This window comes from Girardinichthys multiradiatus, chromosome 1 (assembly GCF_021462225.1).
Source record: "Girardinichthys multiradiatus isolate DD_20200921_A chromosome 1, DD_fGirMul_XY1, whole genome shotgun sequence".
Taxonomy (NCBI): domain Eukaryota; kingdom Metazoa; phylum Chordata; class Actinopteri; order Cyprinodontiformes; family Goodeidae; genus Girardinichthys; species Girardinichthys multiradiatus.
Genome location: NC_061794.1, coordinates 18,443,720 through 18,454,972, shown reverse-complemented (window position 1 = coordinate 18,454,972; position 11,253 = coordinate 18,443,720). Strand labels below are relative to the sequence as shown.

At 38.6% G+C, this 11,253-nt stretch overlaps 1 protein-coding gene across 1 annotated transcript; it reads left to right on the top strand.

Moving 5' to 3' along the window:
• The first annotated feature begins 2,306 nt into the window (after positions 1 to 2,306).
• zgc:154075 (uncharacterized protein LOC556929 homolog) lies at positions 2,307 to 10,974 on the top strand. Its single transcript, XM_047370437.1, has 14 exons — positions 2,307 to 2,444; positions 2,978 to 3,086; positions 3,439 to 3,523; positions 3,605 to 3,678; positions 3,759 to 3,818; positions 3,984 to 4,091; positions 4,323 to 4,379; positions 5,210 to 5,340; positions 5,548 to 5,602; positions 6,050 to 6,142; positions 6,240 to 6,374; positions 7,382 to 7,483; positions 9,848 to 10,009; positions 10,147 to 10,974. Exons 1-14 carry the CDS (start codon positions 2,431 to 2,433, stop codon positions 10,273 to 10,275), a joined length of 1,314 nt encoding a protein of 437 aa, XP_047226393.1. The 5' UTR covers positions 2,307 to 2,430; the 3' UTR covers positions 10,276 to 10,974.
• The last annotated feature ends 279 nt before the right edge of the window (positions 10,975 to 11,253 follow it).

Genomic DNA, 11,253 nt, shown 5'->3' with positions numbered 1-11,253 from the left:
TGTGATAAAGTTCATTATTTTCCATAATGTCATGATGAAAATTTAACATTCATATATTTTAGATTCATTGCACACTAACTGAAATATTTCAGGTCTTTTATTGTCTTAATATGGATGATTTTGGCATACAGCTCATGAAAACCCAAAATTCTTATCTCACAAAATTAGCATATTTCATCCGACCAATAAAATAAAGTGTTTTTAATACAAAAAATGTCAACCTTCAAATAATCATGTACAGTTATGCACTCAATACTTGGTCGGGAATCCTTTTGCAGAAATGACTGCTTCAATGCGGCGTGGCATGGAGGCAATCAGCCTGTGGCACTGCTGAGGTCTTATGGAGGCCCAGGATGCTTCGATAGCGGCCTTTAGCTCATCCAGAGTGTTGGGTCTTCAGTCTCTCAACGTTCTCTTCACAATATCCCACAGATTCTCTATGGGGTTCAGGTCAGGAGAGTTGGCAGGCCAATGGAGCACAGTGATACCATGGTCAGTAAACCATTTACCAGTGGTTTTGGCACTGTGAGCAGGTGCCAGGTCGTGCTGAAAAATGAAATCTTCATCTCCATAAAGCTTTGCAGCAGATGGAAGCATGAAGTGCTCCAAAATCTCCTGATAGCTAGCTGCATTGACCCTGCCCTTGATAAAACACAGTGGACCAACACCAGCAGCTGACACGGCACCCCAGACCATCACTGACTGTGGGTACTTGACACTGGACTTCTGGCATTTTGGCATTTCCTTCTCCCCAGTCTTCCTCCAGACTCTGGCACCTTGATTTCCGAATGACATGCAGAATTTGCTTTCATCCGATAAAGTACTTTGGACCACTGAGCAACAGTCCAGTGCTGCTTCTCTGTAGCCCAGGTCAGGCGCTTCTGCCGCTGTTTCTGGTTCAAAAGTGGCTTGACCTGGGGAATGTGGCACCTGTAGTCCATTTCCTGCACATGCCTGTGCACGGTGGCTCTGGATGCTCACTACTCCAGACTCAGTCCACTGCTTCCGCAGGTCCCCCAAGGTCTGGAATCGGCCCTTCTCCACAATCTTCCTCAGGGTCCGGTCACCTCTTCTCGTTGTGCAGCGTTTTCTGCCACACTTTTTCCTTCCCACAGACTTCCCACTGAGGTGCCTTGATACAGCACTCTGGGAACAGCCTATTCGTACAGAAATTTCTTTCTGTGTCTTACCCTCTTGCTTGAGGGTGTCAATATTGGCCTTCTGGACAGCAGTCAGGTCGGCAGTCTTACCCATGATTGGGGTTTTGAGTGATGAACCAGGCTGGGAGTCTTAAAGGCCTCAGGAATCTTTTGCAGGTGTTTAGGGTTAACTCGTTGATTCAGATGATTAGGTTCATAGCTCGTTTAGAGACCCTTTTAATGATATGCTAATTTTGTGAGATATAAATTTTGGGTTTTCATGAGCTGTATGCCAAAATCATCCGTATTAAGACAATAAAAGACCTGAAATATTTCAGTTAGTGTGCAATGAATCTAAAATTTATGAATGTTAAATTTTCATCATGACATTATGGAAAATAATGAACTTCATCACAATATGCTAATATTTTGAGAAGGACCTGTATTTGAGAGCACTACCTCATTTGCAATTAACACAAGTTTGTATTGTTTCACAGATATTGTTCAGTGTTTTTGAATAAAATAAGATTAGAACTTTGAAGGTGTATTGTGACCTTATTAAACCTGACACCTATCGGCCAAAATCGAAATCAGCAGGTCGTGCTTTTTAAAGATCGTAATCGGGTGATCGGCCAGAAAACTGCGATCGTTGCACCCCTAATCGATACTTCTTGCTACTGATTAGCTCGTTATTACTGTAAAGTTGACTTGTCCTGTTGTTGTTGCCCTTTTTGCCACCCGATTGTTTCCCTCAACTTCAATGTGTACTGGTTCCAATAGAAATGTTTCTATTAACTAAGCCGACGATCTCCAAATGCTGCGTTTGTGGTTGTAGAATTTTTAGCAATGTAGACCTAATCTATTTGTTTGTGGTAAAAAAAAAAAAGAAAACATATATATTAATCATTATACTTTACTTTTACTAGAAAAGAGTCCGAACGTCAACAGGTTTCTCTTTGGGTCAGATTTGCTATATTTTACACTACCAAAAATAAAAGACCAGATGACTTATGCGTCAACAAAATCATCACCATCTTTAAGGTTATGTGGAAAAGGTGTCGTATAGTTATATGGGCAATTGCATCTGAGTTATGTCATTTATTAAAAAGTATTTTAGTTTTCGACTGAAGCAGCGACTTTAAAAAATTGAAACTTTGTAGTTTGCCTCGTACAGTGAATGCAGCACGGATTCCGTGCACGGCGTAGGTGGCGTCAGGAAACAAGCTGTTCGTGTCTGCTTTCGAAAGAAATGGACTAAGGCTGAATAAATCTTGCAGGATCTGACAGCTTTATGGGACAAAACAGGTAGAAAGACCAGTTTGCGTTAGATTAGATATATATACCAGAAATATACCAGAAAACGATGTTTATAATGTAGCATGTTGCAGAAATGCCTCATCTCCGCCTGCGTTTGCCAGATAGGTTATTCCTTGTTAGTAAATCTTTCCTACAAATAAAAACCAAGCTAGGCAATCTCGTCAGCAGTAATAGTACATTTGTAAACATTTACTATAGCTTAGTTACTTGGTCATCTGATCCGCTCTTTTTTATGCCACCGGCGCTTAAGCTAGCTCGAATTGATGATGAAAACCAAGGTAGTTGTAATCTAATTTATTTGGGCAGTTAATAAGGAACCCTTAGTGCTTAAGGTTTACAGGTACAAATATCATAAACAGATTCATTGGCTTCATTCATGTATGTAAAACTGTTGCATGTTAAAACACTGTGAGGCCAGGGTGCTAGTTAGCCGCCCTCGCCGCTGAATCTGATTCGGTGGCGTACAAATGGTACTGACCCAAAGTGTTAGGTGTGTTTGAAAACTTTGCTTTGTGTAAAAGTTCACAGGAGTCCAATATGACTACACCTGTCCATGTGATCATTGTGGGAGCTGGCTGTCGAGGGGAGATCTACGCCCAGTTTGCTTCAATTCATCCTAAACGCATGAAGGTCAGGAGAGATTAAGAGCCTTATGTTCACTCAGGTTGTTTTTGGTGTAAAAAAAAAAAAGAATAACTTCTAAAAAAAAAAAAAAAAAAGCTTTAATTATTAGTGTAACATTGAAAAGTAATGTGTCAAAGAAAACTGCCCATTAAAAGTTTTTCGAAATATTTTTTATTCAAAACTATGCACCGATTGCCGGTGCTTTACTTTCAGTTTTTAATAAATAAAAATCATATAACAAAAATATAATTGGAAATATATTTTACATATTTCCTGTTTTGGGACTTGTAATAGCTAAAAAAGCGTGATCTTTATAATAAAAACAATATTCTTCTCTTGTCCATATTGAAATGTTTAGGTTGTTGCTGTGGCTGATCCAAGAAAGTTTGCCCGCACCAAACTGCAAACGAAGCACAAAATTGAGGATAAAAATGTATTTGAAGGTCAGCATTAATGAAACCTAATTTAAGGAATTTGTTTTACGAATATCAAATATATTATTGTGGTCTCTTTTGTTTTTACAGACTGGCAAAGCATTGTTGAACGAGATAAGTTTGCAGATGCTGTGTTAATTTGCACTCCAGATCGCATTCATAAGGTTTACATATTATACATTTATTTGGAAAACCTCTCTGTCATCTGTGGCAAATTTTTTCTAAACAACTTTGTGTTTCCAAGGATCCTGCTGTTGCTTTTGCAAAGAAGGGCTACCACATTCTCCTGGAAAAACCAATGGCAGTAAGTGTTTATAAATAAATATATTAAAATGTGTGCTTCATAGCCCTAAAATGAAAGTTAAGAATTCTCTCTTTGAAAAAGAACACTACTTAACATTGTCCATATGTTGTATTGTACGTTTTGGTTTTATTCTCCTTTTGCATTGCTGTCCCTGTATATCTTTAGACAACCCCAGAGGACTGCACAGCAATAGTGGAAGCTTGCACTCAGGGTGGTGTGATGCTGTCTGTGGGTCACGTTCTCCGATATGATCCACTTATTCACAAGATCAAGGTAGTTTGGTAATTACCTTGTTAAACTGAGCATATTCATTCATTTATTGTTTTTTTTTTTTTTTTACCTGATAACTGTGTCTATGTAGGGAAGTAACCGAGCAGAATCTCAGTGTGCAGAACTATCAGAAGTTTATTTATCTTTCTCTGTTTAGGTTTGTTGCACAGTGTATTTCTAGTGGCACATAAAGGTGTAAAAGAGTTTTTGGAAGGATTTTGATCTATTTTGTAGGAGCTCATAGATGCTGGAGTGATTGGTGATGTGATCCATATACAGCACCTTGAGCCGGTAAGAATGCTGCAGGGACATTTGTGAATGAGCTTCATACTGTATTTGCATGATGGGTACTACTTGGAGAACCATCTGAACTCTTCGGCACCTTCAGATTTTAAGATGAATAATTTGAAATTCTATTTTGCATCTTTATGCAGATGACAAAAGTGTCAACTGCATAAAGATGTTTTTGTCACAGAAAAGACTCAATTTATCTTGTGATTAAGCTGTGGTCAATTCAAGAAAAATCTAAATATTTTTTCAGAATGAGCTCAGATGTAGTGGGGATAAATGGAGATGAGGCCTAACATTATGACCACTGACTGATGATTATCTCTTCGTCATGGTGCCTGTTAGGAAGTGGGATTTCTTTTGGGCAGCGAGCCAGAATTCTGTTCTTAAAATTGATCTCAGAAGCAAAAAACGGCCAAACTGTGATGGGTAAATGATTGGGTCAGAACATCTCTAAACCCGCAGCTACTGTATGGTGTTCCTGGTCTGCAATGTTTAGTATGCATCAAAAGTGATTCACGGAATGAAAGCAGTGCTGGACAATTCGATCGAGCATAAGTTGGATGTGCTGGAGAAACAACTCTGATCCATGGAGGCGCCACCTAAAAAACGTACATGAATTAATGTATCTTCAGTTAACATCTTGTTGATCTAATGGATTCTATGCCTCAATGGGTCAGGGTTGTTTTTGTAGCTGAAGGGCACCATCACTCCACAGTCAAGTGGTCACAATATTATACCTCATTTGTGTAGATTTTTGACACCTTCTTGCAATCACAGACTCGTAACTGACCAGTGCAAGTGTTTAAAATGGTATGAAACTCTCGTTCTAGGTCGGGTTTTATCACTTTGCTCACTCATTTGTTCGAGGTAACTGGAGGAATGAAGCTGAGAGCTCTTTCGCTCTGCTGGCTAAATCGTGCCATGACATTGACCTAATACATCACTGGGCTGGAGCCCGCAGGTAAACAGAAAAACACTAGTCAATGATAGACCAGGGTTGTTTGTTACTCAGAAGTGACACACTTTTGGCCCTGTAGTAAATTAATATTATACTGGTATTATATAATATTTTAGATGCTATATTCAGGTCATCTTGTCGGCATTTACACCGTTTTTAGTCTGGGGCTACATATCCTGAGAATAAGTCGTTACCTTTTGCACTTGGCAGGTGTGTAAAAGTGTCATCTTTTGGATCGGTCAGCCACTTCCAGAAAGAGAAAAAGGTGTGTCCACACTATCAGTAACTGTTCTCGGTTTATATCTTTATGTCTTTTGTGTTATCTCTATCAAAGCTGTTTATGTAGAAAACGATTAACCCCTCTTATTAGTGCACTTCTAATCTGTTTTTCTAAAAATGTAATGCCGACTCATCCAATTTGTATCCCCTCCATTCATAAACCCATCTCTGTAGGCTTGTTTGTGCTCTGTGTTTATAGTGTGTATTTTCTTATTTCCTGATTAGTTAATCCGCTTCCTTCTCATCTTTTGTCTATTTCTCTGCTCCCAATGTTAAGCAAAGGTTTTGAGTTCTGTTCCTGATTCTTTCCTGTTCAAGGTTAAACAAACTGTTTCCTCAGCTTTGCCACCGCTGTGTTCTGTACAGCGTTTTGGGACAGGCTTGATTTCTGATGCTGCAGGTATGAAACATGGCTCAATAGTTTTTTTATCAGCCAACAGGTGCTGGAGATCGTTGTCTCGATTGTTCGGTAGAAGGAAACTGTCCATACTCGGCATGCAAAATCTATGTGGACAGTGTGAAGCAGGTAAATTAATTCACACATAATGTATCATTAAGGTAAGTAATTCCTCACTTCCTGTGCATATTTTTAAAAGTGTACATTGTGTATATGCTTGTGCTAGGGTCACACTGGCTGGCCGGTGTCAGTCATCTGCCCAAACTCACTCCCTGACATTGAGTCCGTCACTGAAGCTCTGAGGACTGGACCGTATGGCCGCTGCGTCTATGATTGCGACAACGATGTCTGCAGTAACCAGGTTGGAGAACTCTTTACTTCCATATATTATTGAACATTATTGTCTTGCTTAACTGAAAAATGTTGTTACCAAACTTCAGTTTCTAACATAATTTCTGCAATTTGAGACTTAAAAATAAAATTAGAAAAATGTTCGATAACTTAGTTTCTCTTAGTTTCTGTTGAGAGAGAGACAGAAATTCAGTTCAAATCTGTGACAGTTAAACATTTCCACAACATTTGGAGTGATTTCATATATATTTTTGTAACTGCAATGATGCAATAAACAAAAATGGACTATTGGTTATTTCCAATGTTTTCCGGCCCCTCTCTAGAGCTTCATCTCCTGCTGCAGGACCATGACTTTATTAATGACCAAGTTAGGTGGTTATTTTTACACAAAAAAAACCAATAACTGTAAATAAACAAATTTACTAGCTATAGATGACATATACAGAGCCCTCTGTATTCACTGAGAATAACGTGCTTCAGTTAAATTCACTTTATAGAAACTGCATGGGTTGTCACTGACAACAATAACCCTATAAAAGCAACTATTTATTGTTCTGATTATAATTTTTCAGTGTAAGGTTATGCTTCTGCAACAAAAATGTATTTAATTTGAAGACTTTTTCCACATCTTGGCCATGGGTTGATATGTACAGGAGGCTTCTAAGCAACTCTTCAAAGCAGCAACGCTCCAGCAACACATTATTATGGAGGACTGACGCAGATGGTCAGACCTAATTTGTCTGATCTTGCTACCTTAGTGGAAACACAATGGACCATAGCCTAAAACCATGTTCATCGGAGAAAGTTGGTGGAAACGTTTAACAGCTATAGTACTATTGACATGAGGAATGACGTCTTAGTCCGATGGGAGTTTTGCCACTTTTTTTTTTTTTTATCTCTTCCATTGTTTTCCTCTTTTTCACAAACAGTCTAGCAGTTTGATATAAATACAATTTTCAAATTTTTTGGCCAGCACTACTCCTTGTTTTTTGATGTTCATCTGTGATTTCCTTACAGGTTGTAAACATGGAGTTTGAAGAGGGCTTAACAGCTGCCTTCTCTATGGTGGCTTTCACTGAGGAGATTTGCCAACGAAAAACAACAATATATGGCAGCAAAGTACGATTACAATTCACTTTTTTTTAATTTAGCATGTTTTTCTTAAATGTCAACTACATCCCTAAAAGAAACAAAACAAATCTTTACTCATTGGGGAGAAAAGCTCATGATTTGTAGTTGAATGTGTTGACTCAATGACCAGAACAAGGTCATCTTTGAAAACATTACATGTAGAAATGATGTTGAACTGGTCACTTACGGTGCCTTGTAAGTCTTTATAACCCTTGAATTTCTTTTTATTCTGTGACTTTACAACCAAAAACCTTCATGTATTTAATCTGGATTTTATGTGACAGACCAACACAAAGTCCATGTTTTTTTTCAAGGCTGCGTGAAATCATCTTTTGCTTTGATTAGAGCAGGACGTCTTGTGGAATATGTCTCTACCAGTTTTGTGTGTCTTCAGACCTTTGTTTCTCCCTGTTAAAAGTTCAGTCAGATTGGGAGGATAAAGTCTGTGAATAATCATTTTCAAGGCTGTATGTGGACCTGGTTTTCTGGCATTCAGCAGGTTTCTGTTCATCATTGCCCTTTAATAATACAGGTCCTTCTCAAAATATTAGCATATTGTGATAAAGTTCATTATTTTCCATAATGTCATGATGAAAATTTAACATTCATATATTTTAGATTCATTGCACACTAACTGAAATATTTCAGGACTTTTATTGTCTTAATACGGATGATTTTGGCATACAGCTCATGAAAACCCAAAATTCCTATCTCACAAAATTAGCATATCATTAAAAGGGTCTCTAAACGAGCTATGAACCTAATCATCTGAATCAACGAGTTAACTCTAAACACCTGCAAAAGATTCCTGAGGCCTTTAAAACTCCCAGCCTGGTTCATCGCTCAAAACCCCAATCATGGGTAAGACTGCCGACCTGACTGCTGTCCAGAAGGCCACTATTGACACCCTAAAGCAAGAGGGTAAGACACAGAAAGAAATTTCTGAACGAATAGGCTGTTCCCAGAGTGCTGTATCAAGGCACCTCAGTGGGAAGTCTGTGGGAAGGAAAAAGTGTGGCAGAAAACGCTGCACAACGAGAAGAGGTGACCGGACCCTGAGGAAGATTGTGGAGAAGGGCCGATTCCAGACCTTGGGGGACCTGCGGAAGCAGTGGACTGAGTCTGGAGTAGAAACATCCAGAGCCACCGTGCACAGGCGTGTGCAGGAAATGGGCTACAGGTGCCGCATTCCCCAGACCTGGGCTACAGAGAAGCAGCACTGGACTGTTGCTCAGTGGTCCAAAGTACTTTTTTCGGATGAAAGCAAATTCTGCATGTCATTCGGAAATCAAGGTACCAGAGTCTGGAGGAAGACTGGGGAGAAGGAAATGCCAAAATGCCAGAAGTCCAGTGTCAAGTACCCACAGTCAGTGATGGTCTGGGGTGCCGTGTCAGCTGCTGGTGTTGGTCTACTGTGTTTTATCAAGGGCAGGGTCAATGCAGCTAGCTATCAGGAGATTTTGGAGCACTTCATGCTTCCATCTGCTGAAAAGCTTTATGGAAATGAAGATTTCATTTTTCAGCACGACCTGGCACCTGCTCACAGTGCCAAAACCACTGGTAAATGGTTTACTGACCATGGTATCACTGTGCTCAATTGGCCTGCCAACTCTCCTGACCTGAACCCCATAGAGAATCTGTGGGATATTGTGAAGAGAACGTTGAGAGACTCAAGACCCAACACTCTGGATGAGCTAAAGGCCGCTATCGAAGCATCCTGGGCCTCCATAAGACCTCAGCAGTGCCACAGGCTGATTGCCTCCATGCCACGCCGCATTGAAGCAGTCATTTCTGCAAAAGGATTCCCGACCAAGTATTGAGTGCATAACTGTACATGATTATTTGAAGGTTGACGTTTTTTGTATTAAAAACACTTTTCTTTTATTGGTCGGATGAAATATGCTAATTTTGTGAGATAGGAATTTTGGGTTTTCATGAGCTGTATGCCACAATCATCCGTATTAAGACAATAAAAGACCTAAAATATTTCAGTTAGTGTGCAATGAATCTAAAATATATGAATGTTAAATTTTCATCATGACATTATGGAAAATAATGAACTTTATCACAATATGCTAATATTTTGAGAAGGACCTGTATACCTTAACGGCCCAAAAAAGGTAGTTTTTTTTCTTCAGCTTCATAAATATGTACATCTTTGAGTTAAACTATCACATGAAATCCCTCCAAAGATACATTGAAGTTAGTGGATTTCACATGAGAAAATTTGGAAAGATTTCAAGGTACCCACCATCGTAACTAAAGTGAAGCACATTTAGACAATACGTTCTCTAAGTTACTTCTGAAGTTGAGTTTTTTCTGCTTGCTGCCTAATAAACTGTGTCCTCATAGGGAGAGTTGTCTTATAATGGCCGTGAGATTCGCGTGTTTGACTTTCTGACCAGGATACCCACAAAGCACACAGCAAGCAGTGAAGATCTCAAACACTACGGCATAAGTGGGCATGGTGGGGCCGACTACCACCTCATGAATGCTTTTATTTCTGCAGTGGCTGTAAGTGTTACTTCCATTTCTTTTATTTCACTTCAATAAAAACAGCTTTTAGAAGGAATGTGAGTTGACTGTTTCTGTACATAGGCACCTATGTAAAAATTAGTTTCTTGCCATTAAATATCTGCTTGTGTTTTTAGAACAATGATCCGTCCATGATTCGATCAGGCCCTGAGGAGACGCTGATCAGCCATTTGCTTGTGTTTGAAGCTGAGCGATCGAGGGTGGAGAGCAGGGTGGTGTACTGTGGAGACACAGCTGAAAGCTAGAGGACTATAAAGCAACAGGATGTCGGTGTTCAGTTCGTACAAGCTGAACTGTGACAGGATACTAACAGGTCTCAAACCAACGGGATCCGAATCCTCTGTGGACTATAATAACTTGAATAATGCATGTGTTTGTTTGAAAGAGAATGCACTGCCATAAATGTGATTATGATGTTGATGAGTTAATGTTATGATTATATGACTGATTAGTTTTGTAATGTTCCTTTAAATGCCTGTTCCAGTGTGTTTCTCACTTTGAGGAGCCTTTTTTGATGCTCTGGGACTGAACACCTGCTTAATGAATGAAGACACAACTAATGATGCATTATATGACAGAGGAAATTAATTAATTATCTTGCTTTGTTAAAGTTCTTTGATCACTGTTTACTAAAATCAGGGTGTCTTTGCAAATTTCATTGTAAAATTTCACATTTAAGTTGCTTTTTCTGTCTGTAGAAACGTACTGGAAATTAAGAGTACTTTTCTTGGTCCAGTAATTGTCATCATGTTCTTCACAAACTAGTACTAGAGGAACAACAGAGTGTTTACAAAGAATAACACTTTTATTAAACTTTTCCTATTTGTTTCTCTGATTATTGTTGTAGTTATCTTTAGGGTTCAAATCTTTTTCATGTAATTTGTAAAATTATGTTGCAGATTAAAGAAGATTAAAAACAAATCATTACGAATCGATTAACTCTGCACAGACGTTTCATCCAGTTTATTTGTATGAAATTTTTAAATTTTAATCATCTCAATTATAGGCCCAAATATTCCATTTCCCATGCAAGGAATTAATTCTCATTTAGTTATGTCTTAAATTTGTATATTTATTCATTTATAGCTTCTCCTTCAACTTTTTTTTATTTCAATAAATCACTTTCATTTTTATGTTTTGCCAAATAGAATGAAAAGGTTCTTAATGCATTATAAAAAAGTTATATTTAATAATGGTAGAAAACAGGAGCTCTAGCAGTTAAC

What these genes read in the sequence shown, in the direction of transcription:
- zgc:154075 (XM_047370437.1), top strand. An exon ending in ATATACAGCACCTTGAGCCG is followed by an intron (nt 4,380 to 5,209) that starts GTAAGAATGCTG and finishes CTCTCGTTCTAG; the next exon opens with GTCGGGTTTTATCACTTTGC. An exon ending in CACTGGGCTGGAGCCCGCAG is followed by an intron (nt 5,341 to 5,547) that starts GTAAACAGAAAA and finishes TGCACTTGGCAG; the next exon opens with GTGTGTAAAAGTGTCATCTT.